This window comes from Hemitrygon akajei, chromosome 27 (genome assembly GCF_048418815.1).
Source record: "Hemitrygon akajei chromosome 27, sHemAka1.3, whole genome shotgun sequence".
Lineage (NCBI taxonomy): Eukaryota > Metazoa > Chordata > Chondrichthyes > Myliobatiformes > Dasyatidae > Hemitrygon > Hemitrygon akajei.
In genome coordinates this window covers 16,235,747-16,261,320 of record NC_133150.1, presented here as the reverse complement: position 1 = coordinate 16,261,320, position 25,574 = coordinate 16,235,747, and the positions used below count along the sequence as shown (strand labels likewise).

The window sequence follows — 25,574 nt, the reverse complement described above, 5'->3', positions numbered from 1 at the left end:
CTGTGAGGAGATTGTACACTACTGTGCTGCCATGTATGGAAGATTAAACAATTTCCAGCATCTGCACATTTTCTCTTATGTGTAACATTCCTCCACCTTAAGGTGCACAACACAGTTCTTAAAACTCAAGGTACATATGGAGGACACAGTCAACTGTTTTCATGGCAGTGAGAAGCAGGAACTGTGCCAATGTAATTTGAATTCTGTGGCAATATTTTATTTCTTTTTCTGAGAAGGGCCCATGCTGACATTTTGCCTGTTTACATTCATTCACATCAGGTCAGTATTTTGCTTTCCCTTGCCCATTCAAATATCTGTCTAAATGTCTCATAATGATTGCTATTGTATCTGACTCAATGACGTTCAACAGTGAGTTCCAGATATCATTCATTCTCTGTGTGATTACATTTCCCCTTCATCCTCTTTAAAACTCCTTCTGCTTACCCCTGAGCTTAAGCCCCCTTGCTTTTGATAGGCATAACATGGGGAAAAGATTCTGACTACCCTCTATCTATGCCTCTCATCATTAAATCTTCCTCTGTCTGTGTCATTCCTCAACCTTTCCAACTTCTTCCCATAACCAGGGTCTTCTGGTGCTGAGGGAAGACAGCATCTCATCACATTTTTTAAAAATTCCCAGTCTTTTCCAAGTAATGTCGCAGATAATACTATCTACTGTATATAACTGTTCACTTTGCAGCAAAGATACCTGAAGTCTGGAGGTAGAAAGACCAGTGATAAAAGCAGTTGAGGTCTATCTCTATGGCAATGGAGGCATTTATTTCTTTAGGGATATAGCTTGGTAATAGGCCATTCCACTTTAACAAGCCGGCACTGTCCAGTTACATCCTTGTGACTAATTAACAGACTGACCTGTGCATCTTTGGAATATGGGAGGAAAATGGAACACCCAGAGAAGCTTTCATGGGAAAAACACACAAACCATTACAAACAGCGGTGTAATTGAACCTGGATCTCTGGCACTGTAATGTCATTACACTAAATGCTATGCAATTATGCCACTGTTTGTAAGGAGATTGTATACTACTCTACCACCATATGTGGAAGGTTAAACAATGAATGGATAACTTAACTACGCAACAGACAACGTTATATAGTAAAGTTTGCCATTGAGATAAATTTCGTATAAGTTTGGAAGTTGTTTGCCTCAAAGCATTTTGATTATGCACTAGTGGACCTAGGTCTAATTTAGCAGCAATAGAGATAATAGCAGAATAGTACTGCTGAAAATTTAGCCAAATGACATCAGATCTGTCAACAATAAACTGCAGCAGTTTATGATTCATCTAAGACACAATCAGGGACCAGCATTAATATAGCAAAACCAGTTCAGGAGGCAGGCATAACATTCAGATGGCAAAAGTGATGAGAACTAACTTAGATCCTGTTGGAAATTAGAAGTGGCCTTGAAGATACAGTACTTGGAGTAATTGCCATTTGAGGTGCTGTACTTCTGCATCAATGTTAAAAAGTTGTCCAGAAAAAAGAGATTGAGAAGCAATGGATGCAGAGAGGTCATGGAGTAGAATGGAAATATCAGCCTTTTAACAGGAGTGCTCAGGAAAGTTGAAATGGCCGGTTAATCACAGTTGTGCTCACATGGGAGACAAGGGGACTCTCAGTTGTCTTTTTGCTCACTCCATTCTCCTTCGATTTTCAGTGCTTTCAAGGATTTGAAGAGTTTGAAGAGGTGAATATGATTTGCGAAATAATGACACCAAGAAGGAGGTTGGAAAAATTGCAGGGCCTGTATTAAAATCTATTTCAAATCCACATGCTTGAGGCCATAGCTTGATTTAGAACCAGCAGAGTGAGATAAAAATATGTGATTATATAATATATTTTGTGACTTCAGCACATCTAAAATCAATTTGTAGCCAACTAGGAACTTTTATAGTTGGTGCAGGGAACTCGTGGCACATCAGTTTATTGAGGTTTGGGATTTTAAATACACATTGGGAATTCCAAAGTAATTTACGGTACGGACAGATTAAATACAAGTGGAGATGATCAGTCTCCACAGGTTGTTAATTATAAATTGTGAAATGCCAACGCATGATCAAAGGCAATAAGCTTGAGTAACCAGTTCCAAATTAAAACCCTTAGGAACTTGGTTAAATTTTTACCATGGGTAGAGGCAAACTTTCCTTGGTTACTAATTTTTGTTTTTTTCTTTTGGAGACAAGGTTTTGAACGTCGTTTTAGAACAGAAAAAATGTTCTAAATTTAATATTGAAAATCGAACACCAAGTTATTTTTCCTTGAGCATTTTATTGTGTTAATGCATTGAATGTAATGGCAATGACCATCTTTTTGTTTGAAAACAGTGACAGAATGAAAGAAATCATCTATGTCACCCCATCTTCCCATTGAACTATATATCATATGAGTGAAAATTAGCAACACTTTATTTATTGGAAATTAAAAACACATAGAAATTAGAAATGAAATTAAAAATTAAAAATGGAATATCTATTTTTCTATTAGTCAAAATGTGCTGCTTATTGGACTTCGAAAGTCAGAACCTGTGGCTTGATAATAACGTTACTAAGCATCAGATTTTTTGCAAATAACTAACGTTTAAATTATCTGTGGTTCATTCTAGTCTCCTTACGCATCTCACTGTATGAGATACGCTTTCCTTAAAAGTAGGTGTTTTAAGTACAATGCAGTCATTGTATAAAGATAACCTAAGTATTCAGAGAAAATACTTCTTGTATTAAAGAAACACAACCTTTGAATTTATGGTGCAATACACTAACCTTGACTTTAATCATGGCTTGTGATTGTACTGGCTTTGATTTTTTATCATTTTCAGTTAATTTTGGCAAAATACCAAAATATTTTTTTAAAAAGCACATCAGATAGTTAGTGAGGAGCTTTAAGCTTGTTTGGCTGGTGTAGTTCTTAGTCTGAAGGATGAGCATTTTCTCAGAGGAGTTTATGTCACATATTAATTTAAACAAAACTTGCAACATACCGGTCATATATGTGCTCTAGGTAGTGATTTATTCTGTGCAGCTGGATGTGAATTCAAACCAATCCTGGATCTTCCCGTCAGAATGATATGTCAAATTAGCATGAAGATGTGTTGTCAAGTACTGAACTTGGGCAAAATTAGCCAAGTTAGTCGTGCCAACATTGTTTACATAGATTTATTTCATCTTCTTCTCTGCACCTTGAAATTTAAGGTGGGCCATTTTGAATTTTGGCATTCAGTATTCTCAAGTCAGCTATCTCTATTGGATAAACCAATCTTATTGTTCCAGAGTAGTATACCTTCAGCCCATCTTCAATTCCCTTTCACTACACCATTGCTACGTTTCTATCCCATGGCCTGCCACCACTGTTGACTGTCAAAGAAGTGGCATAAATTCTATTTTATAAATCAAAAATTTATTTCTAAGGCAGTAAGATAAAAATTAGAAATAGATAAATACTGACTTTTTTTCAAGATTCCTGGCATTTCTGAAAATAATATAATAAATCTCAGCCAATGTGCGTGAGAGAGTGAATTTCTCAATTTGTTCAAAGCATTTCGTCACACAGAATTGAGGAATGTTAAAATTTTCCTTGGTCAGGCCTGATGTTACTAATCTAATGCTTAAGAAGATTTAAAATATTACCATTATTTAAAATAATGGCTTGAAATTAGTTTGCATAACAGGATGTTTTTTTTTTCTATTCTAAACAAAGTAATATGACCAATATGTTGACAGAATGATTGCATGAGCGTTCTTGCCCTACCTCATGCACGGGGGCATCGCTACATGCAAAGATGTCAAAATTAAGTCGAATTAACTTAAGCTTCATTTGGTATGTTTTCATAATATAGGTGTGACTTTCTTGCCCAGTACCAAGGACAAAACTGACATAGTTTCAAGCTTGGAGTCAGTAGGTCCCATTTATAATATCTTATTGTCCTCAACACCTTTCCCCTCTGAGCTGACCATCCTTGGACTCTAGCCCAGTTACGTACCTAAACACAACCCTCTCCCTGCCACCCCCTCCTGCCAGCAACTGATCTTTCAGCAGTACCTCGGCTTTCTTAGTAGAAAACATTTGCATTTGTGGGCCTAAGACCAAATCATTAATACACTGCATCAACAACAATTAAGCACACCCTTTTATGTTCATGAGAATTTGTAGACTGTTCTGCACTGAGGGCACCAAACGTATTTGTGGTTCCAACTTAAAACCCAGGTACAGGTTTTGAGCAACTATGATAACAGGCAACAGCTTCTTACTTATTTTTATTTGCCTTATTCATAATAAAAGTAATTACCAGAATCAATGCATGACATAGTCTTCTATTACATTCCTTAAAACCAATAGGATGTTGCCATTCATGTGGCCCCCTGGGACTGTACGTTCTTAGAATAATTGAGAGGCTTCCTCGCCCAACCTGATCCTCTCTGTCCAGTAGTGGAAGAACTTTGTTCTGTGGTCTTCTTAATTACGGTAGTCATATCACAAAAATTGAACAAAGAAGACATTTTGTGGAGCATCTTATTATATATCATCCCTTTCAACTCTCTTCACATACAAAGTTTTATCTCAGGTCTATTTAGCATTGCTTAAACGCATTGGAGCAGCTTTAATAAGAAGAATCCCCATCAAATGTCTAACTCCCTCCCTAATATGCTGTGTAGTGACACCTACTAGTCTTCTGTTCTGAAATTCAAGAATGTTTTGACTTTCCTGGCTGGATGGTGGAGGTTGGGGGTGGCGGGTGGGGGGGGGGGTGGTGCTGGAATGAAGCTGCAGGGATGGGATAGCAGAGGTGGGGTGAAGGGTTCTTATGGGAGGTTATTGCTGTGGATGGCAGGCAGGTAGAGGAAGAATATTTTCCTACTTTTTGTATTAGTCAATTTTATCTTCTGTGCGGAATGGACTCACTTACTACCCAGAACATTATTGCCCAACCTCATCAAGTATGTTCTTCAAATTCCTCCATGATATGATTTGTATCAGCCTAGATTTTGCTGGTAAATGTCAATAAATTTGAATCAAACTACTGGCATTTACCAGTTTGAATGGCAACAAGTCTGGGATTTACCTGCATTGTCAAGCCCAAAAGTTGTGTTCAGGCTGAAAGACTGAGAACTCTGAATCCATCGTTTATTTGGTGTTGTCATCTTGTTGTTTGTTGTGTTGTGTGTTCTTCTGCTGAGCATCCTGGGCAGGCTATGTTGGCGCTGCCTCCAGCACACTTTTGGATGTGTTGGTTGTTAATGCAAGTGACACATTTCACTGGATGTACGCATGAAAAGATTCCATAAGGTTGTTATAGGTAGGGGGTGATAGTGGGGATAGGCTCCCACTGCATATTAAATTCTCCCAATGGTGTGCACCTCAAATAGCCTCTGACAACTAAATCCAACTCCTGGCCTTCACATGTGGCTTAGCTACTAAGCCCAACAGAACTGTTTCTACTGACAGGAGATGAGGCCAAGGCAGGTTACTGGTGCCTTAAAACCAGTCGCTGTGGGCAGATGGGGCTCATCAGCCATGGTTGATGGATCATCTAGGAGAAGGAAAACTCTGATCTGAAACCTCTGCTGCCTTGCAGCTATACCCACTCATGGGGAAAGCTTTGGGAGTAAACCTCGAGGGAAAAGTCTGGAGCTGGAGTCCTTAAGGCAGTCCTGCTTTGAGTTCAATGTTGACTGGCAACTCCTGTGACGCTGCTGGTACCAAAATGTATCGGTCTCTGCTGTTCGTTTGGGTTCATCAGATGGGTGGAGTGGGGGAGCTTATGACATGGGCAACAGCTTGCTCTCCATCTCGTACCGCCCAGGCTTGCGGATCTAGACAGCTAAGGTGCAATATCCACTGTCAATCCTGACTGACGGAGGCCCTCACCTCACCTCACGCATGACAAGAAATCTTGAATCTTGAAAATCCATAGATATAAAACACAGAGGAGAGTGCTTTTTAAAAAATTACTTCAATGTAGTCTGAGGTTTAATGTTCGGAGTTTTTATTATTTTAGTTATTTCCTTTCAAAATACATTGTTGATGTTTCAGGATATGAAAAGCCACAGGATTGTTTCAGGATAGGACTTGACCACTGTGTCACTGGAGACACATCAAGATAAATGTAGATATGGTGAGACTTCCAATGGGACCTCATAGCACTATTGCAAATGGGGGTGTTGTAATTCTTCCCACCATCTCTCCACCTAAGTATATCTATTGTGAGAAAGAAACCCATGCAAATCGATTGCCACATTTCAAAAATGTCTTCTTGGCTATAGGCATATTTTGAAAGGGGCATGTGAGCTTCCCTATAAATGCAAATCTTTTCTGCAATGCACTGATGAGTTTGTTTAGCAGCACACGAGCATCTCTGAAATATACTAGGGTCGTCTGTCAGTGGCTTTTAATCCAGTCACTGTGTCCATAAACACTGTACTAAACTCTGCAAGAGCTGGAAATGCAGAGTAGCACACACAGAATGTTGGAGGGGCTCTGGCTGGGCAGCATTTATGAGAAGGAATAAAGAGTCAACATTTCAGCCTCATCAGGACGGGCTCTCATCCTGAAACATCAATGGTTTATTCCTTTCCTTGGATCCAGCTTGACCTGCTGAGTTCCTCCATCATTTGATGTGTGTCACTTCATTTCCATTTCTTTTTGGCTTTTGTGCTTAATAACCATCAGCTTGCGTATGATCTTAGAAACCCAGAAATCAAGAGTTTCAATTTGTTTTGCCCATTTTAAGCACTCTCCCATTAAAGCTCAGACTGCACTTTTTATAGATTTCTTTGAGATTATTTGCTATCTTAGGATATTCTAATAAATCATTTAACTAGAAAATATGTCATTCAGAACTATAATGGGAATCTAATCTTACACAGCATATAAAAAGCTTTTGTATACTGATTGATGGACCTTGGCACTTGCACAGAGAGATTTTGCTGAATTACTAAAATGCAGTTTTCTTCAGTTGATATTCAAATTACAATTGTATAATTTCTATGGAAAATCATAACTTTTTAGAACTGATTCAGCAATTAAACTGTAGTTACAAATAAGAGTATTTCGCAGGAAGTTTGATTCTTGAAAAAATAAGGAAATTACAAGTTTATTAAAACCATGATAACTCATGTAAAGCCGTGAAGCTGGCAGTGAAATACAATGACCACAGTTATTATGACTTATATTATGTTGGTTTATTGTCCTGTTTAAAAATGGTGTAACTTATTTTATAGATACAAATTATAATTCCATCTCAACTGTTATTTGCTGTAGATAAAATGCTTTGGTAATGTTTTACTTTTTAAAATTAAAACCGAACAGCCAAAATGAACTTAAGTTCTGTTGCACCTTGTTCTATTTAAATCTTTCAGTCCTCTTAGAAATTGACTCAAGATTAAACAATTAGGAAATTTGACTTTTTAAAATTATGATTAAGACAAATGAAAGCTTGGATCCAACAATATGACATAAAGTCGAAAGATGTGATGAGTTACTGGAACTAGCTTAACCTAGTTCATTAATGTTCTTCAGGTCTGAAACTCTTCCTCCTCTCACCTCACCTCCTTATTCTGACTTCTCCTCTTCCTTTCCTGTCCTGATAAAGGGTCTTAGCCCAAAACATCGACTGTTTACTCTTTCCCATAGATGCTGCCTGCCCTGCTGAGTTCCTCCAGCATTTTATGTGCATTGTTTAGGTATGAAATTTGTTGCCTTTATCCAACTTGGTCAATCTGTGTTAGCAGATTTGCCAATGTGATTGATTTTGAATGGTTGGGAATAAACAATTAATACTGATGTCACCCGCAATATCTTTGTCTCATGAGGGAACAAATAAAGCAACAAGAATTTGTAAGTTTCTGAGTTTTGCTTTTGGCTTTACAATGCTGAAGAATTGGAGACTAATGAATCTCCTAAAATATAATGCTTCCTTAGCCCTTAGGAATGTGAAAATAATCTTCCCTCCATCAGACCATTAAACAAGACAACCATCTCAACTAGGCCACAAATGGAGAAGATGCTCTTTAACATTACCTTTCCAGTTACTAAAGTATATTGGATTTTTTAAATTTTAAAATTGTTATATTCACTGCTTAAGCTCCCAAGTTTGAAGCATCCTGCTAGCAGATAATTAGCAAGTCAAAACTGCTTTTGCATATCAATCTTGTATCATTATACCTTCTTCTTAAACAGTGTCTCAGCGTCAAGAATATCCTGGGTTTGTGGGTTCCAAGTTGGTTGGAAATCTAGGAACTGGAGATTCTTCCACAAATGGGAAAGAAGTGGCTGATGGAGAAACAGTTGGGTGGTTTGTGGGACTATCCGCTCCTTCTGCTGCTTATGTGTACTGCCGATGCATGGCCTCAAGATCTCAATTCCATCTTAAATGCTCCATTTACACTTTGAACAGTCGTGGGCCAAATGCTTTCATGAGTCAGTGGCACTAAACTCTCCTGGGTCTCCTGGGCAGCAGTAATAAGCTTTGAAGACCTGGGCTATCTGCAACAAACATCTCAAACCTTTGGAAAAATACCACCAAGTGTTGTATCTGTGAAGTCCTTCAAACCCACTGGAAGGAAAACCAACTAGTGTATCCTAGGTTAATTCTAACCTAAGTTATCATCTCCAGTTGAGAGGGCATAATCAAATCCAGTAGACTATGTTAGGCAGGCCATATCAATTGCAAGCTCCACACCAGATGCCTGAAACAGACACACTGATTTGAACTTTATCGTAGAAGGAGATTAGCAGGTGGACAGAGAAAAATACTTCCTACGTGCAGTATTTTTACAATGCAAAATAAATAACACTACCAACAGCAATGGGCTCTAGCTACCAATGCACCAACAAAATTATCCATGGATTGTGGAATTAACATTACAAGCATTTCTATTTTATTTACAATTTACTTTAGGCAACACAGAGTTAAGGGTGTTGCAATGATGCAGGAAAATGGAGGTATGGTGAAGTGCTGGACTGCTTTCACAAACAACGTGTGTGTTTTTCCTTTCTGCACCTTGTGGTGGATCAGGCAGCAACCTTACTGTTTCTTTAGCATTTTTGTCTGTTTTTTACGAGGCTGAGTTGCTAGCTCGATGCTCAGCCCAGCACAGATGGAGAGTGTGTAAGGTGCCAGCCCAATTCGAATTCGGGACCACTCAACTCAAAGTCCGGTTCTGATAACAGTACACTACCAGCCGACTTACAAATTAGGTATAATGAGATATTAAATAATATACTGAAGTTAAAAAAATTGGAACATATCTAGCATGTGCCACATCTATTGTAAGCATAAATTTAAAATGATCCAATAACAAGACTGTTTACCAAATATCAGATGTAGAGCTGTGCTCCCACTCTGGCACTGACTTTCTTAACACATTATCAGGATTCACGTAATATTGTGCCAATAATTTCAGCCAATAATTCCTGAGTCAGATTCACATTCTGAGTCATTATGGTAACTTCACTTGCTTCCCTTAGGCAAGTTCCTCTAAAGTTCTAGTAATCAAGATCTTCCTAAAAAACAAACTGGCATGAAGTGGAATAAAAGATTTATGATAAATTCTTGGTTTATTCCAGTGATGAATATGTTGGTGGCATTGTTGGGCTGATTTATCTACTTGATCCTGTGTGTGATCTCTAAATCTGTAACAAAAACTATGTTTAATACTATGAGCATCTTTTTGAGAGTCATGGATTTGTAGTGATGAACACTTTGTCTGTCTGCCAGTAAGGGCTGGATGAATGCCTATTTCGACAAGAATCAACATTATGCTCCAACACGTTAGGGTAGAAATCGACAACTACAAAAGTACCATTGGAGGCTCCATGAGGTTCAGAGGCCGGTGTGAAAAGCGGAAGAATAAATACAACAAATGTTAACCCATGGTGAGACACAAGAAAGAAAGCAGATGCTGGAATGAAGCAACACACAAAATATGCTGGAGGTACTCATCAGGACACTCAGCAACTATGGAGGGAAAACTCCATGAAGTCCAGGGCATGGTAGCCCAGAAGAAATGTTATTACAAATCTGCAGCTGGTAGAAGGCAATCATTTATGCATCAGATTCCTTCTGCTTCATCCCTTTACCACTTTCACCTTCCAGCTCCTGAATTTATTTCCCCCTCCCCCTCATACTCACCTTCCTCCTCAGCTGGTTTCCCCTCTCACTTGCCAACTTAAACTCCTGTGCCTGCCCCCCCCCCCCCACCCCAGCCACCTTCCTATTCTGGCTTCCTCCCCCACCCTATCCACTCTGAATGAAAAGTCTCAGCCTGGGAATATTGACTGTTTATTCCTCTCCACAGATGCTGCCTGGCCTGCTGTGTTCCTCCAGCATTTTGTGTGTGTGCTCTGGATTTCCAGCAGCTGCAGAATCTCTTGTCTTCATGAATCACCCTAGTTTAAGGCTTCCAATAGACAGTGCTTCTGCGTTCTCAGAATGGAATTATTCTAGGAAAATTATCCTCTGGAATTGCTGGTGCACGAAACCACTACAGTGTACAAGAAAGAATTAAATTACGTAGTTCAGTGTAGTTTTGGTATTGTTTCATGTAGCACCATGGTCCTGAAAAAGGTCTAATTTTTACTGTGTACTGTACCAGCAGTTATGGTCGAAATGACAATAAAAAGTGACTGACTTGACTTGACTTGACTTAATGAAGAAACTAAGAGATATAAAGAATTTATAGCTTGGTGAAATTACAATGATTTTTTATGTGGATTTCTTTTTCCTTTCAGAGGGCCAGCAGTATAACCAGTGTAGATGTCGCTTTAAAATCTAAATGTACCAGATTATATATATTTGATGCACTGTTGTATCAGGTACTATTGTTACTTCCTTCATTAAAAGATGATCTGTTGATAGTTGTGTTTTTGTTATTTGCTTGTGTAAATATGACACAAAGCAGCCTTTAGGTATTATTCTTAAAGCTTTGGGACCTATAATTCTCTGGAGTAAAAAGGTTCATAGCCATCAGAGGAAAGTAAGTTCCTTCTCATTTCAATGTAAAACACCTGAAACCTTAAATGTTTCTTGGCTTTCAAGTTCTCCCGCAAAGGAAATTTGTTTACAGTTTTACACTGTCAAGCCCTCTCAGAATTTATATGTTTCAATGAGAGAGTGACTGGTAGCATACTGGTTAGCACAATGCTTTACAGTACAGGCAACCCAGGTTCAATTCCCGCTACAGCCTGTAAGGGGTTTGTGCATTCTCCCCGTGAAAATAGTTTATAAATCGTAGAAGTTGAGTTTCCTGATCAGTCAGGTCGTCAAAGGATATGATGAGAAGGGAGGTGTATGGAGTTGAGTGGGATCTGGGATCAGCCATGATGGAATGGCAGAGCAGACTCGTTGGAATGAATGCTCCTAATTCTGCTCCTATGTCTTATGGTCCTGCGGACCTAGTAGAACCACTGTCTCAAAGCACCAGACACTAGGGTTCATCACTGATCTTGGGATCTTAAGGACTTTGCACATTTTTCCCACGACCACAGGGGCTTCCCTGGGTGCTCTGGTTTCCTTCCAAATCCCAAAGATATGCAGGTTGGGACGTTAAGTGGTCACTGTAAATCACCCTTTTCTGTATAAGTGAAGGTAGAATCTGAGAGCTGAAGAGAAATAAGAGGCAAATAAAAGTTGGGATTCATGTACGATTACTGTAAAATGGTGGTTCACGTGGATTCAATGGGTCACGGAGTCAGTTTCCCCCATGATCGTATCTCTCTATGACTTTATGATCATCTCTTATTCTTCCATTTTCTAGAATGTTCTGATGTATTGCTCATTTTTTTTTCTCATGGGGTAATCTCCTTTTTCCAGAGACACAAGAGAGGGGAGCGAAGTACAAACTGCTGAGGAAATCAGTGGGTTGAGGGTAACGGACAGATAATATTTTGAGACCCCTCAACTGAACTGGAAGAGTAGAGGGAGATAGTGTAGAGAGGAGATGGGGATGGCTGAGGCATGAGCTGGCAAACTGTGGTACAAATCGGTCAAGGAGCGGGAAAGCAGTAAAAATCTCAGCGGGAGAACAGTGAGACAATGTCTCACAAAACTCCTGAAGAGACGACGAAAACTTCCTCAAAGTGGATGTAAAAAAAATTCCATTTGCCATGCTAATTAGTTGTCACACACTGACATCCAGAGCACAGAGGCCAGAAATGATGTTACCTCCCCCCGCCCCCCATATAAGAACTTAATTAATATCCATAGTGACAATTTGAGAGAATCTTCACATTTTCTGTTTTCTCCCCCTGAGGATATTGATTCTTTCATACTTCACTTGAATTCACAACCATCAATCATACTTTATAAGTGACTTTCACTAGAGTGCATCTGTCCAACCAAGAGGGCTTGCCACTTGGCCTGATCTTGACCTCACTTTCTAGATACATAAACCCGCATTCTCCAAAGGAACATCCGATAGCGATCAGAAAGGAAGCTATGGCTGGTTTATTCCCCCCTTGATACCTTATTTAGTCAATTTTAGCTTCATTTCTTCTGGGAGCAGCTGATTCCGGATTGCATTGAAATCAAAAAAAGTTATCTTTCTAGTCTGTACAGATGGTTATCAAAGCAAAGGCTGTATTTACCGAAAGAGCTGTTACATCCTGATTTTCTGTTCTACCAGCATATACCTTAATTAGTCAATTTATTTGAAGGCTTGAATTCCCTCATTTAATGTTTTGTTTAATGTAGGCTAATAGACACAGAGCTGGTTCAATGTATATATTGCACATACTTAAAGAAGTCTAGGAATGTTCATATTTGTTCGATAGTTTGAAAGCTGGTAATACAAAAGACTCTGCACGAATGTGTTTTCTGCAAGTTAAAGTTTTTTTGCAAACCTGCAATCAACTATGCATCAAATACAATAAAAATAAGTTTACATTTTAAATATATGTATTTAAATTTTAGATAAAAATTCTGCATGTTTTCCACTATTAAGGTAATAAATATATCGTACAAGGTAGTTGTGCAACATATGTAATATATTGGTACTTGTATTTGTCTTTTTCAGGTCAATTGTGTGCATTGAAAAGAAGAGATGGTTGTTGACTTCAGGAGAACACGGAGTGACCACTCTCTGCTGAACATTGACAGCTCCTCCGTTGAGATCATTAAGAGCACCAAATTTCTTGGTGTTCACCTGGCGGAGAATTTCACTTGGTCCCTCAACACCAGTTCCATAGCCAAGAAAGCCCAGCAGCGTCTCTACTTTCTGCAAAGGCTGAGAAAAATCCATCTCCCAGCCCCCGATCCTCACCACATTCTACAGAGGATGTATCGAGAGCATCCTGAGCAGCGCCTAGTTTGGGAATTGCACTGACTCAGATTGCAAGACTCTGCAGCGGATAGCGAGGTCAGCTGAGATCATCAGGGTCTCTCTTCCCACCATTACAGACATTTACACCACACGCTGCACCCGCAAAACTAACAGCATTGTGAAGGACCCCACACACCCCTCATACAAACTTTTCTCCCTCCTGCCATCTGGCAAAAGGCACCGAAGCATTCAGGCTCTCACGACCAGACTGTGTAACAGTTTCTTCCCCCAAGCCATCAGACTCCTCAATACCCAGAGTCTACATCATTTATCATTGTATTGAAATTTGTCCTCTGCTGTGCCTATTGTCTTGTTTATTATTTATTTATTCATTAATTAATTATTGTATTGTACTGCCCTGCACTGTTTTGTGCACTTTATATAGTCCTGTGTAGGTCTGTTGTCTAGTGCAGTTTTTGTGTTGTTTTACATAGTCTAGTATCTCACATAGTCTAGTGTAGTTTTCTGGTGTTTCATGTAGCACCATGGTCCTGGAGGAACGTTGTTTTGTTTTTACTGTGTACTGTACCAGCAGTTTATGGTCAAAATGACAATAAAAAGTGATTTGACTTACTTAACTTGACTTGAAGAACAGAATGAAAATTTGATTGAGTTGATATTTTACTGTCATTAATTAATATTAAGTAGGAATACTGACACAAGTTTAAAGAAAGTATTTCTATTTGGTATTTCTGTGAATATTTTCATGGACATTAGTGATTGGAGAGGAATGAATCACTTGTGATAACTTACTGTATCATAAAGAGTAATTAACTGCATTTACAATTTTTTAATCAGAATGAGAATTTGATTAATAGTTTCTTTCTCAATTATCTTCGGAGCAGATTCCACCTTAAACTTGACTTTTAATAGTGATGTAAATGTGTATTTAACAGGGTTACTTTAACATGGCAAACAATAAACTGCAAAGCCAGCATTCATTAAAAACTCAAATGATTTTCGAAACATTTCACTTAGACTGTGTATATCATCAGTGATATACACAGCTAGGTAAAACTATTGGAAAATTGTATAACTTTTGGCGCAAGTAACCCAAAGTTCCATTCACTAAAGTTTAAGGTTCCATGATTAGACATTTTAAACCACTAAGCTTTTCACTCTCTCTTCTTTTTCTGCATTCACTGCACTGTTTGAATCCCCTTTACATTGGCCATGAACTTAAGAAAAGGCTTCACAATTACCTTTGCAAATCTAGACAGAAACCAAAGACCCAGAGTAACTTCTAAGCAAAATAACCAATGCATTGGACTTGACAGATTTGGCAGCATATCTATTAAGAAACATAATAACATGATCTAGTTTCAATTTGTCAGCACATGGTAAATGCTGGTGTCGGACAATGCAGACTGCTTAAGTGCAACAACATTTGTCACTCATTTGAAAAGTTTCCCTACTGTTATCTTCAATCTGCAGTAGCACCAGTGGTTAATCTTGTCACCTAAAAACACTTAATTTTACTTAATATACTAAATAAGTGCAAGTTGTTAACATACTAAAGCACTTCACAGGAATGTTAAACAAAATATGAATTCAAGCTACATAAGGAAATGCATTATTGGACACCTTAAAGAAAATAAAGGAAAGCTATGGAGAAGTAGAAGGTCAGAGTTTCTAGGTGTTGGGATACAAGTATCTGAATGTGTGGTTAATAATGGCAGAGTAAGTAAAATCAGAAGAGGATTGAGGGAGATTTTAGAGAGGTGCTGCTGAGTGACAACAGCATACAAATGGAAGCTGAAGTTGTGTATATGGATCTTGTTGGCAGGAATATAAGGCCATAAGAGATAAGAGCAGAATTATACCATTCAGCACATCCAGTCTATTCTGCTATTTGGTCATGACTGATTCATTTTCCCTATCAACCCCATTCATCTGCCTTTTCCCTGACAGCCCGTGGATGAAGAATGGGAGCAGGCCAGGAATAGAAACCAGAGAGAATCTGCAAATGTTGAAAATCCAAGCAACACACACAAAATGCTGGAAGAACTCAGCAGGCCAGGCAGCATCTATAGAAAAGAGTACAGTCAACGTTTTGGGCTGAGACCCAGAGATGGAAAGTTGGAAACAATGGTAACAAAAAGAATATTACCTGGGATTCCTTGGATGGCTATAAAGAGTAGCAAGATTCAAAGTACATTTATTATCAAAATATGTATGCAGTCCACAACCTTGCAATTAATGTCTTCTCCACAGACAGGCATGAAACAAAGAAAACCATGGAACTTGTTCAAAAAAAATCAAACTCCCTCTCATGCACAGTAAAAATTGTCCAAACAGCAAAAAAAAGTGAAAAACACTGAGTATAAAACATAAAGTTGAAACAGTCCAGCCACATTCTGTTCAGCTCAGTGCTTGCTATCTGGAGGCTGCCCGGATTCAAAATTGCCAAAATAACAAGAAAACAAGGAGTGACCAGAAACCAGAAATGCATTGGAATGTGAAGTAGCGAGTCCAGTCCACAATCACAGACCCAGAACTTCGGTACCATCCTCTGATAACATCAAGGAAGAGCGAGACCATTCAAATGCAGGGTCCTTCTTTTGGGAACAGCAAGAGGGAGGGGGGGGGGGGGGGGGGGGGGGGGGGGGGAGAGAGAGAGAGAGAGAGAGAGAGAGAGAGAGAGAGAGAGAGAGAGAGAGAGAGAGAGAGGAGAGAGAGAGAGAGAGAGAGAGAGAGAGAGAGAGAGAGAGAGAGAGAGAGGAGAGAGAGAGAGAGAGAGGAGAGAGAGAGAGAGAGAGAGAGAGAGAGAGAGAGTCACACGCAGATACCTTCCTCCAGCAGCTGAGGGCATGAGACTGGTAGATGGTGTGAAACACCTGCTCATTCCTTGACGATTTCAATCTTCTTCAGTGCTTTAATTGGTGAGAGTGGTGAGAAGGGGAGTCAATCATTTGTTCACACCCTGTCTCCAGGCTTCCTGGATCTCAAGGCTGCACATATTGCTTGAAGCCTCGTGGAACCCTCTCAGAAACAGTTAAACATCAGATCAGTCAATCGGCCCAAAATGTAGATTCCAACAGGCTCTAACAGCAGCAGAACTGCATTGAAAGAAAAAGAAGATCTAAAAGAAGTGAAAGAAGTAGGTTCATGAACCATTTGAAGGATGTCGCCCTTGGTCACGTTGATCACTGGTGTCATCTTCTTCTGGTGAAAGCAGATCCACCCAGTTGAAAGATGGATTAGATGGCATCATCAACCATGTCAAAGGTTACAGATATATTGAGTTCAAATTCAAGTTCAAGTCCAGTTATTCAACTATACACATGTATATTACCAAATGAAACAATGGTCCTTTGGTCCAGGTACACAACATAGTACATACAAAGTACACTATAACTCACAATATTAACACTAGTAAATTAACAAATAATATTGTGTATATACAATGTAAGTTTAAAAAGTAACAGTATAATGTTACTGGTGTATCATACATGATGAGAACAGGGTGGTGGCAGAGAGTTCACTGGTCTTACTGAAGAAACTGTGTCACAACCACGGATTTGGCAGCGCAGTAGATATGGCAATTGCGCTTCTGAAAATGCACGCGTCAGCTAATTATTATTTAATTGTGATAGTATTTAATTCCATACTTGTTGTCGTAGTGCTTGTTGAGACTTGGACAGAGCACAGCAATGCTTCGCTGCCTGTTTGCATTCAGCCTTCCTTGAGAAATTGGACTTCCGAGTCAACTGACTGAAAACTAGCAGTATTCGTTTAATGCTTAGATGTTCTTTTCAGCCGCAATGTAGACTTCATTCTCCATTTGAGAGTATTAGTTAATAGTCCTATTTGGCCAAGCATTTATTGTTTATTTTCCCTTTAACACTGTACGCATTAAAGTCTGTGAACTATCGACCTGCTTCAGTGTTTCTCACTCCGTACTTGGGTCATATCCGAATCGGGTAACAAACTGTTTCCCATCCTAACAGCTCTTTCCTAATGCTATGGTACCTTCTGCCTAATGGTAGGGTGTCAAAGAGATTGTTGGACAGATGTGAAGGATCTTTGAGAATGCTAAGGGCACTGCATATCCATTGCTCCTGATAAATATTTGAAAAGTGTGGAAGAGAGATCTTGATAATTCTCTGAGCAGTTCTTGCAATCCTTTGTAGGGACTTGTTGTCAGCAGTCTTGCAATTCCCTACAATTCCTGTACCACGTGGTGCCGCATCTGGTCAGGACACCCTTGATCGTGCTCCTGTACAAATTGGTTAAAATAGGGGGTGAGGGAGAGGCTCACTCACCTCAATCTCCTCAGGAAGTGGAGGCGAGATGTGCTTTCGCGACCAAAGAGGTCTTGACCAAACAAGTGAGATCATCTGTTATGTGATCTCCCAGAAACCTGGTGCTCCCATGTCTCTCCATAGAGGAGCCATGTATGTGCAACGAGGACCATCAGACGGCACCTTCCTAAAGTCCACAATCATCTCTTTGGTCTTGTCCATGTTGAAACTCAAGTTGCTATGCTTGCACCATTCTATCAGCCACTCCACCTCCTATCTGTACACTGTCTCACCATCGTTGTTGGTAAGGCAACCCACTGTTGTGTCAGCAGTGAACTTGATGGTTCGGTTTGAACAAGATCTAGCAGTGCGCTCATGCGTCAGCAGTATGATCTGCAGTGGGCTGAGCATGCAGCCCTCGGGAGTGCTGGTGTTCAGAGTGATGGAGCTAGAGATGTTTCTGCCAAAATAGACTGGCTGTGGCCTTTCTGTCAAGAAGTCCAGGTTCCAGTTACAGAAGGAGGTGTTGAGACCCAACAATAACAGTTTACCCACCAGTTTCTTAGGCTGATTTATATTAAACGCCAAGCTGATATTGATAAACAGCATCTTTTCATATGAGGCACCATCTTCCAGGTGGAACAGGCCAGAGTGGACTACAGTACCAAATTTGAGTGAAATATGAACTACAAAGGGCCCAATGTAGCAGGAAGATGGGATTTAATGCGATCCATAACCAGCCATTCACAGCACTTCATTATTGTTGACGTCAGAGCCATTAAGGCAGGTTACTCTCACCCTCTTAGGCACTAGGATAATGATGGCCACTTTGAAGCCTAAGGGGACGGTTGTTTGTTCCAGAGAGATGATGAAGATACCTTTTGGAAGCTCAGTTAACTGGCTGCACAGTCCCTTGGTACCTGACCAGGTATGTTATCAGACCCCGCAGCTTTACATGGGTCAAAGGCAACACACACAAAGTGCTGGAGGAACTCAGCAGTCCAGGAAGCATCTAGGGAAAAGAGTAAATGGTTGACATATCGGGCCGAGACCCTACAGGTGTTGACCCTGGCTGGGGTCTTCTTCCCATCATTAAAAAAAGAACTATAGCTACAAGGGATTTCTTTTGTGACCCAGAAAAGAAGCAGTTAATTTTTTAAGTGATGAAAATTGGAACGGAGGAATTTTTGCATAACTTTTCTAGGAGGGATACACATAAATTTGCGAGGAAGTAGGAGAAAATCTCTCCTTTACCTCCATTAGAATTTTTACCTATACATTTGGTTTGCAATTCTATATTTCACCGGAGCTCTTCCTAATAATTAACAATAAATACCAATGGATTAATTCATTAAATTCAAAATACTTTGTGAAAGAATATTGACTAGTACATAGAACATAGAAAACCTGCAGCACAATACAGGTCCTTCAGCCCACAAAGCTGTGCCAAATATGTCCTTACCTTAGAAATTACCTAATGTTACCCATAGCCCTCTATTTTACTGAGCTCCATGTACCTGTCCAGGAATCTCTTAAAAGATCCTATCATATCCACCTCCACCAGCATTGCCGACAGCTCATTCCACGCACTCACCATTCTCTGTGTAAAAAACTTACTCCTGACATCTCCTCTGTACCTACTTCCAAGCACCTTAAAACTGTGACCTCTCTTGCCAACCATTTCAGCCCTGGGAAAAAGACTCTGACTATCCACACGATCAATGCCTCTCATCATCTTATACAGCTCTATTAGGTCAACACTCATCCTCCATCACTCCTAGGAAAAAAGGCAGAGTTCACTCAACCTATTCTCAAGCCCCCCAATCCAGGCAAAATCCTTGTAAATCTCCTCTGCACCCTTTCTATGGTTTCCACATCCTTCCTGTAGTGAGGTGACCAGAACTGAGCACAGTACTCCAAGTGGGGGTCTGACCAAGGACCTATATAGCTGCAACATTACCTAAACTCAATCCCACGATTGATGAAGGTCAATGCACCATATGCTTTCTTAACCACAGAGTCAACCTGTGCAGCAGCTTTGAGTGCCCTATGGACTTGGACCCCAAGATCTCTCTGATCCTCCACACTACCAAGAGTCTGACCATTAATACTATATTTTGCCATCATATTTGACCTACCAAAATGAACCACCTCACACTTATTTGGGTTGAACTCGATCTGCCACTTCTCAGCCCAGTTTTGCATCCTATCAATGTCTTGCTGTAACCTCTGACAGCCCTCCACACTATCCACAACACCCTCAACCTTTGTGTCATCAGCATATTTACTGACCCATCCCTCCACTTCCTCATCCAGGTCATTTATAAAATCACGAAGAGTTGGAGTCCCAGAACAGATGCCTGAGGCACACCACTGGCCACTAACCTCCATGAAGAATATGACCCGACTACAACCACTCTTTTCCTTCTGTGGGAAAAGTTCTGGATCCACAAAGTAATGTCCCCTTGGACCCCATGCCTCTTTAGTTTCTCAATAAGCCTTGCATGGGGTATCTTGTCAAATGCCTTGCTGAAATCCATGAAAACTGAAGTACAGTTACATTAAGTGAACCAATTACGCCAACGTAAATGTTTCTTTGCAATATTTCACAATTTCTTATTTAGTGTTTAAATGTTAAAATGAACAAACATTATCAAGTGCAATAACTTGCATGTTCAAAGCCTTCTGATAAATTAAATATTATTTCTACAATGTAGTTTAAGTTTGTTTATTTCTTCTGATTCTTAACCAGAATAAATGCCAACGTTTATTACATAACTGAATTACAAGAGCTGAGAACATTGTGAAATTATGGTTATAATTTAACCCAAGTATAATATCAGTGATTCCTTTATCCATGTTTCAATAGTCTTTAATCAGTTGTTGACATTGTAACTGAACAGCTGACTTTAGTAATCGAACTGAAGGTGTGCAGAAAACATCATGAATTATTCCACTCCCGAGGTGTATGGCTGAACCTTGAGATTTAATTATTGCTTTTGAACTTTCTCCAGGGTGTCATTCAGTTAGAATATAAATAGCACTGTTGTACTTCAGAAAAGCACCTGTTGGGATTGATTCAGGATAGGCGTCATCCCAGAGTAAGGAAACTGGAGCTTTGTGTATGTGTGTTCCGCACATTGGTTACTACAACGTTATGTTGGCAGACAGCTAAGCAACTGTTAACTTTCAGTTAACAATAAACAGGTTAAAGGTAAAACTTGAAAGATTATATTGCCGATGCTATGCAGCTGAAGTGGCAACTGCTGGAAAAGGAATTGGTTTATTATTGTCACATGTGCCGAGATACAGTGAAAGCTTTTCTCACGTTCTGCTCATACAGAACAAATCTTTGCACAGTGCATTGTGGCAAAACAATGATAGTATGCAGAGGAAAGTGCAGAACAGGTGAACAGTAAGGTGCAAGATGATAACAAGGTAGATTGAGAGCTCAAGAGTCTATCTTATACTAGGAAAGCATTTGATGTCTTAAAACAGTGGAGTAGAAGCCTGGGTACGTGTTTTCAGGCAGTTTCTTTTGCCTGATGGGAAATTAGAGAAGAGGGAATGTCTGGGGTGGGTGAGATATTTCATTATACTGGCTGAAGGAGCAAGAAGTATAGGCAATGCTAGCAGAGAGGAGACTGGTTTCAATGAAGTGCTGAGCTGCGTCCACAACTCTCCGAGGTTTCTTCAGGTCAATAGCTGGGCCGTTGCAATTTCAAAGTCTATTTGCTTTAAGTTGTCTACCTAAATATGAGTAGTCTGACATTGCAGATTTGGTGCTGAGTTAATGATGCTTTAGACCGGGTTTCCCAACCTTAGGACCATGGACCTCTCGTTTAATGGTAAGGATCCGTGACACAAAATAGGTTGGGAATGCTTGCTTTAGAGAGATCTGTGCTTTTATTATTTTAATAGGTAAATTATTTGAGTTGGCTTTCCTAAGTTTTGGTAGTAGCATTGGTACAGCGGTTACTGTGCAATTGTCTTTGCAAAACTGAATCAACCTTCGCATTTTGCTTTGCTTTAAAACTAGTAAGTAGGACATACCATGATCCATCTAACTTCTCTGGAAACTTGACTAATAGATATTTTTCCTCTTTCTGGGAAAGAGCAATAAGTTGAATGCAAAAATAAAAACTGAAAAAAATGAACCCCAGGGAATTAATTAAGGTAACAAGCATTTTTTTTCCATAGGTAAAGCAAGTTTAGCTTGATTTTCTAGTACTGTCTTTTTTTGCCACAATTAGCAGCCTGCTAACAGGTACAGGCTTAACGTTGCATGCATTAACCAGTATATGAAAACTTGCACATGTTTTTTCCACAACTGGTGATTTTTTTTTATCCTGGTGTTAAACTGAAAAAAATGAATTCTACAAATTCTGCTGAACTCAATGGATTTGCTAAAAACTATTCAGCCACTGGCTTCCCAACACTAACTAGAATTAACAGAAATGATGTTGACGGTGGGGGTGGGAGAGGAGTGTGGAAGTTTGTTTACTTGCACTAATCTATAAATGAAGGTTTCCTGGCATTGCAGGGTGTCTGGGGTCCGGCAGATCTAGAGAGTACAGCCTTGGATGGATGAGAGATAATGGGGGGCAGTAGATACATGGAAAATTTGATGCAATCCAGGGTGAAGTATCGCATTGTGAATACCTGATTGTCCCTGAAGTGTTCACCAATGGGTTCTCCCAGTACAACCTAGTTCAAGTTTCTCTGTAATTCTCCAAAAGGGGATGTTAATATTGCACAAGATGTTAGGGGTGCCATGGTAGTGTAGGAGTTATCATGACAGGATTACAGCTCGGGGCATCGGAGTTCGGAGTTCAATTCCAGTGCTGTCTGGAAGTATGTACTTCCCTTGACTGTATGGGTTTCATCCAGGTGCTTTGGTTTCCTTCTGCAGTCCAAAGGTTAGTAGACCATTTGGTCATTGTAAACTGTCCTGTGATAAGGGTAGGGTTAAGTAGGCAGGTTGCCAGGTGGTGTGGGTTGTTGGGCCGAAAGGGACTGTTCCACATTGTATCGCTAAATTAATCAATAAATATAAATGTCACCTCAGCCTTGTGTCATGGATACAAAAGTGATAGTGCAGTGGTTAGCCAGTGTAATTACAGCTTGGGGCGTCAGAGTTCGGAGTTCAATTCAGGAGCCATCTGTAAGGAGTTTGTACATTTTCTCCATGACCATGTGGGTTTCCTCCGGGTGCTCCAGTTTCCTCCCACAGTCCAAAGACACGTTGGTTAGTAGATTATTTAGTCATTGTAAATTGTCCTGTGATTAGGCTAGGGTTGATGGGCGGGGTGGAGAGAGTAAGGTTCTTGGGCAGCATGTCTTGTTGGCCTGAAGGGCCTGTTCTGTGTCGTGTCTCTAAGTAAAGATTTATACTTGGATATGTAGTGTCAAATTTTTGGACTGTACAAAACCTGGAAGTGGTCATTAGCATATTTCTTTTAGGAAACAAACATTATTGTATTGAATAACATTTTTTAAAACTCCAGCTCAATTCACTGTTTGACAATAATATTCCCAGCACCTTGTAAATTTCTGTTGCCTGTTTTCTGCCAGGTACACTAACCAATCTTGTGGAGCCTATAGTGCATTCGAAGGAATTTTTTAAAAAAAATTTCCTTAATGGAGGAACTTGCAATGCTCACTTATGGGTAAATTGGAAGACAATCTGTATTGCTCCAGTAATGCTAACCTGTATTGTGAACTGAATAATTTAAAGACGTTTATATTGTACACTGATGGGGAGTAATTGTGGTGAGATTCAACTGACCGGAAAAATAGGAACAGAATGAATAGTTTGCGATGGTCATTGCCAGTTCAACATGAAAATTCCTGGGAGGTTTGTGCAGCTGTCAATACAGCAATTATAATGTAGGTATTTTGTGTAATTCAGTCATTTCAAGGTTAATGGAAAGAACAGGTAACATCAATTTATTGGTAGATCAGGACTAAACTTCTTTCAAAATCAAGCCATATTAACACTTGCCTTGGTGACACAAATTCAAATATAAAAATCAGGTGTTTCCAACCAATAAATGCACAACTTGAAATCCAATGAAAACGTTTACTTCAAATGGTTGAGCACAGAGCCCTCACTTTTGTATTCACCATCCTCTTAAGATCTGAATGAAAAATTGTCATTCAGCTTTGAACACAAAGACATTACTGTTTTTTTAAGGAAAAGATAACCAAGGCCCATCACAAATGGGTTAAAATGAAGGAGGTAGGAAACATAACAAAGTTCAGTGTAGTTCATTGCTTGATGTGGGTATTGTTATCTGCAACTTGGTTTTTACATTCATTCTTATCTGATTTTGGAAGTACTGTCCTTGAATGGTATCAAGTGTAATGAAGGCAATGTTTGTTTATTGAGCATGTGAATGTTATCCAATTTTCTTGTCTGGATACAGTCTCCTGTTACATGAAAAGCTTTCCCTAATTGCAAATTAACCAAAATAGCACCTCTTCATTGTACCTTCTGATGCTGTAAATTAAAACTAGTGATCTACAATGAATGTTTGGTCATCTACTCAAATAAAGGTGCTTCCTTCATTTTTTTTGTACAGAATATTCTTTCTATAAAACATAATGCAAATGCATGAAAGTTCATAAGAGTCGGTGTGGTGTAATTTTGTAAGCTTGGAGCAATTTTCTTGGGAACATAACTGAGAATGTAAAAAGCAAATAATTGAAAAGTGATGTCAATTGTTTGCCAATTGGTTAATCGGTCAATTAAGAGACTCTATAAAATTGCTTAGGAATTGAAGGCAGTTTATTTTTCCATAAACATAAAATTCCTCATTGTATAAATATAATTGCATTTTGGTTTTAAAGATGATATGAATTTAGAAGTCTTAATATTGTAATGCCAAAGTTGTTAAATATTTGAGGCTGTGCTTTTCATAAGCTCAAGTCGTTATTCATTCAGTTTCTTGCCCTTAGCAAACATTATCAATTAAGATAATGCAGTATCAAATGTTTCAGATCATTATGTTCATATAAAATCAGCAAAAGCCTCATCGTTAGTATAGAATATTTTTCTTATGCTCTGCACAAGGTATATTATTGCAAAGCTTAGGGCAAATTATAAACTCATCTAAAAACATGTTTATGTTTCACATGGCCATCCTTCAAAATACAGCAAGTGTCAGTTTTGAATCAATGTGAATATGTCATGGTTAATGAGATAAGATTTGAAGTGAAGGTTTCAGAATGCAGATACTATTGACTTCCGATAATGAATGAATATGCAGTTATTGACAACTTACAGTGACTGGAGGTTGGGTAGATCCCACAGTGCTTCACATGGGAGCCTCTTCAGCTGGTTGTTTTGCAACATTCTATTGAAAAGAAATAAAAAATTACTTGATGTTTTCAAAGATATTTGACATACAGTTTCACTCAAACTGCTTTTAAGGGTGGAAGGTAGTCTTTTGTGACAAATGGGTGTGAGAGTTTTGGCCGCAGGCTGTACTCTCCTCCCAAAATTTGGTTCCATTGAAGTCAGCCTTTAGGTTTCTTATTTATATATGTATGGGTTCTAATGCCTGTTTTATCGAGTTTTAACCCTTTGACTTATACTAATTTCTTTGGTATTGTGATTTTGCCTCCTTATGGAATTACGAGACCCATCAAAAATGGCTTCGCTATGATTCATTTGGCTTATAAGGGAAAATAATACAGAGCTACTGAGACCAGATGGATGGTGGGGTGGAGATATGTCTCTACCAAAGGAGCTGTAAGGCCTTACACTAGCCTGCAGGTCACCCTTGAGTAAGGTGTAGCACCTCCTTAGCCCCTTAATCAGGATCATGTGAAGCCATGGAAACAGGTGGGAGATAGTCATATCAGCAGCTTGTGCATGTGCCAAGTCCTGGTTTTGTGACCACTGACACCGGGCAGATAATCTCTGAAGCATATTGATAATGGCTGGCATCACATATCGTGTAAAGAGACTGCCCAGAAGAAGGAAATG

General features: G+C 39.4%; 1 protein-coding gene across 1 annotated transcript in view; it reads right to left on the bottom strand.

Annotated features, from left to right (window-relative positions):
* Window positions 1-25,574, bottom strand: part of lgr6 (leucine-rich repeat containing G protein-coupled receptor 6) — a 312,367-nt gene that overhangs the window by 94,911 nt on the left and 191,882 nt on the right. The window contains exon 4 of the mRNA XM_073030423.1: window positions 24,868-24,939. Within this exon, the coding sequence (XP_072886524.1) occupies window positions 24,868-24,939 (72 nt within the window). The remainder of the gene's footprint in view (window positions 1-24,867; window positions 24,940-25,574) is intronic.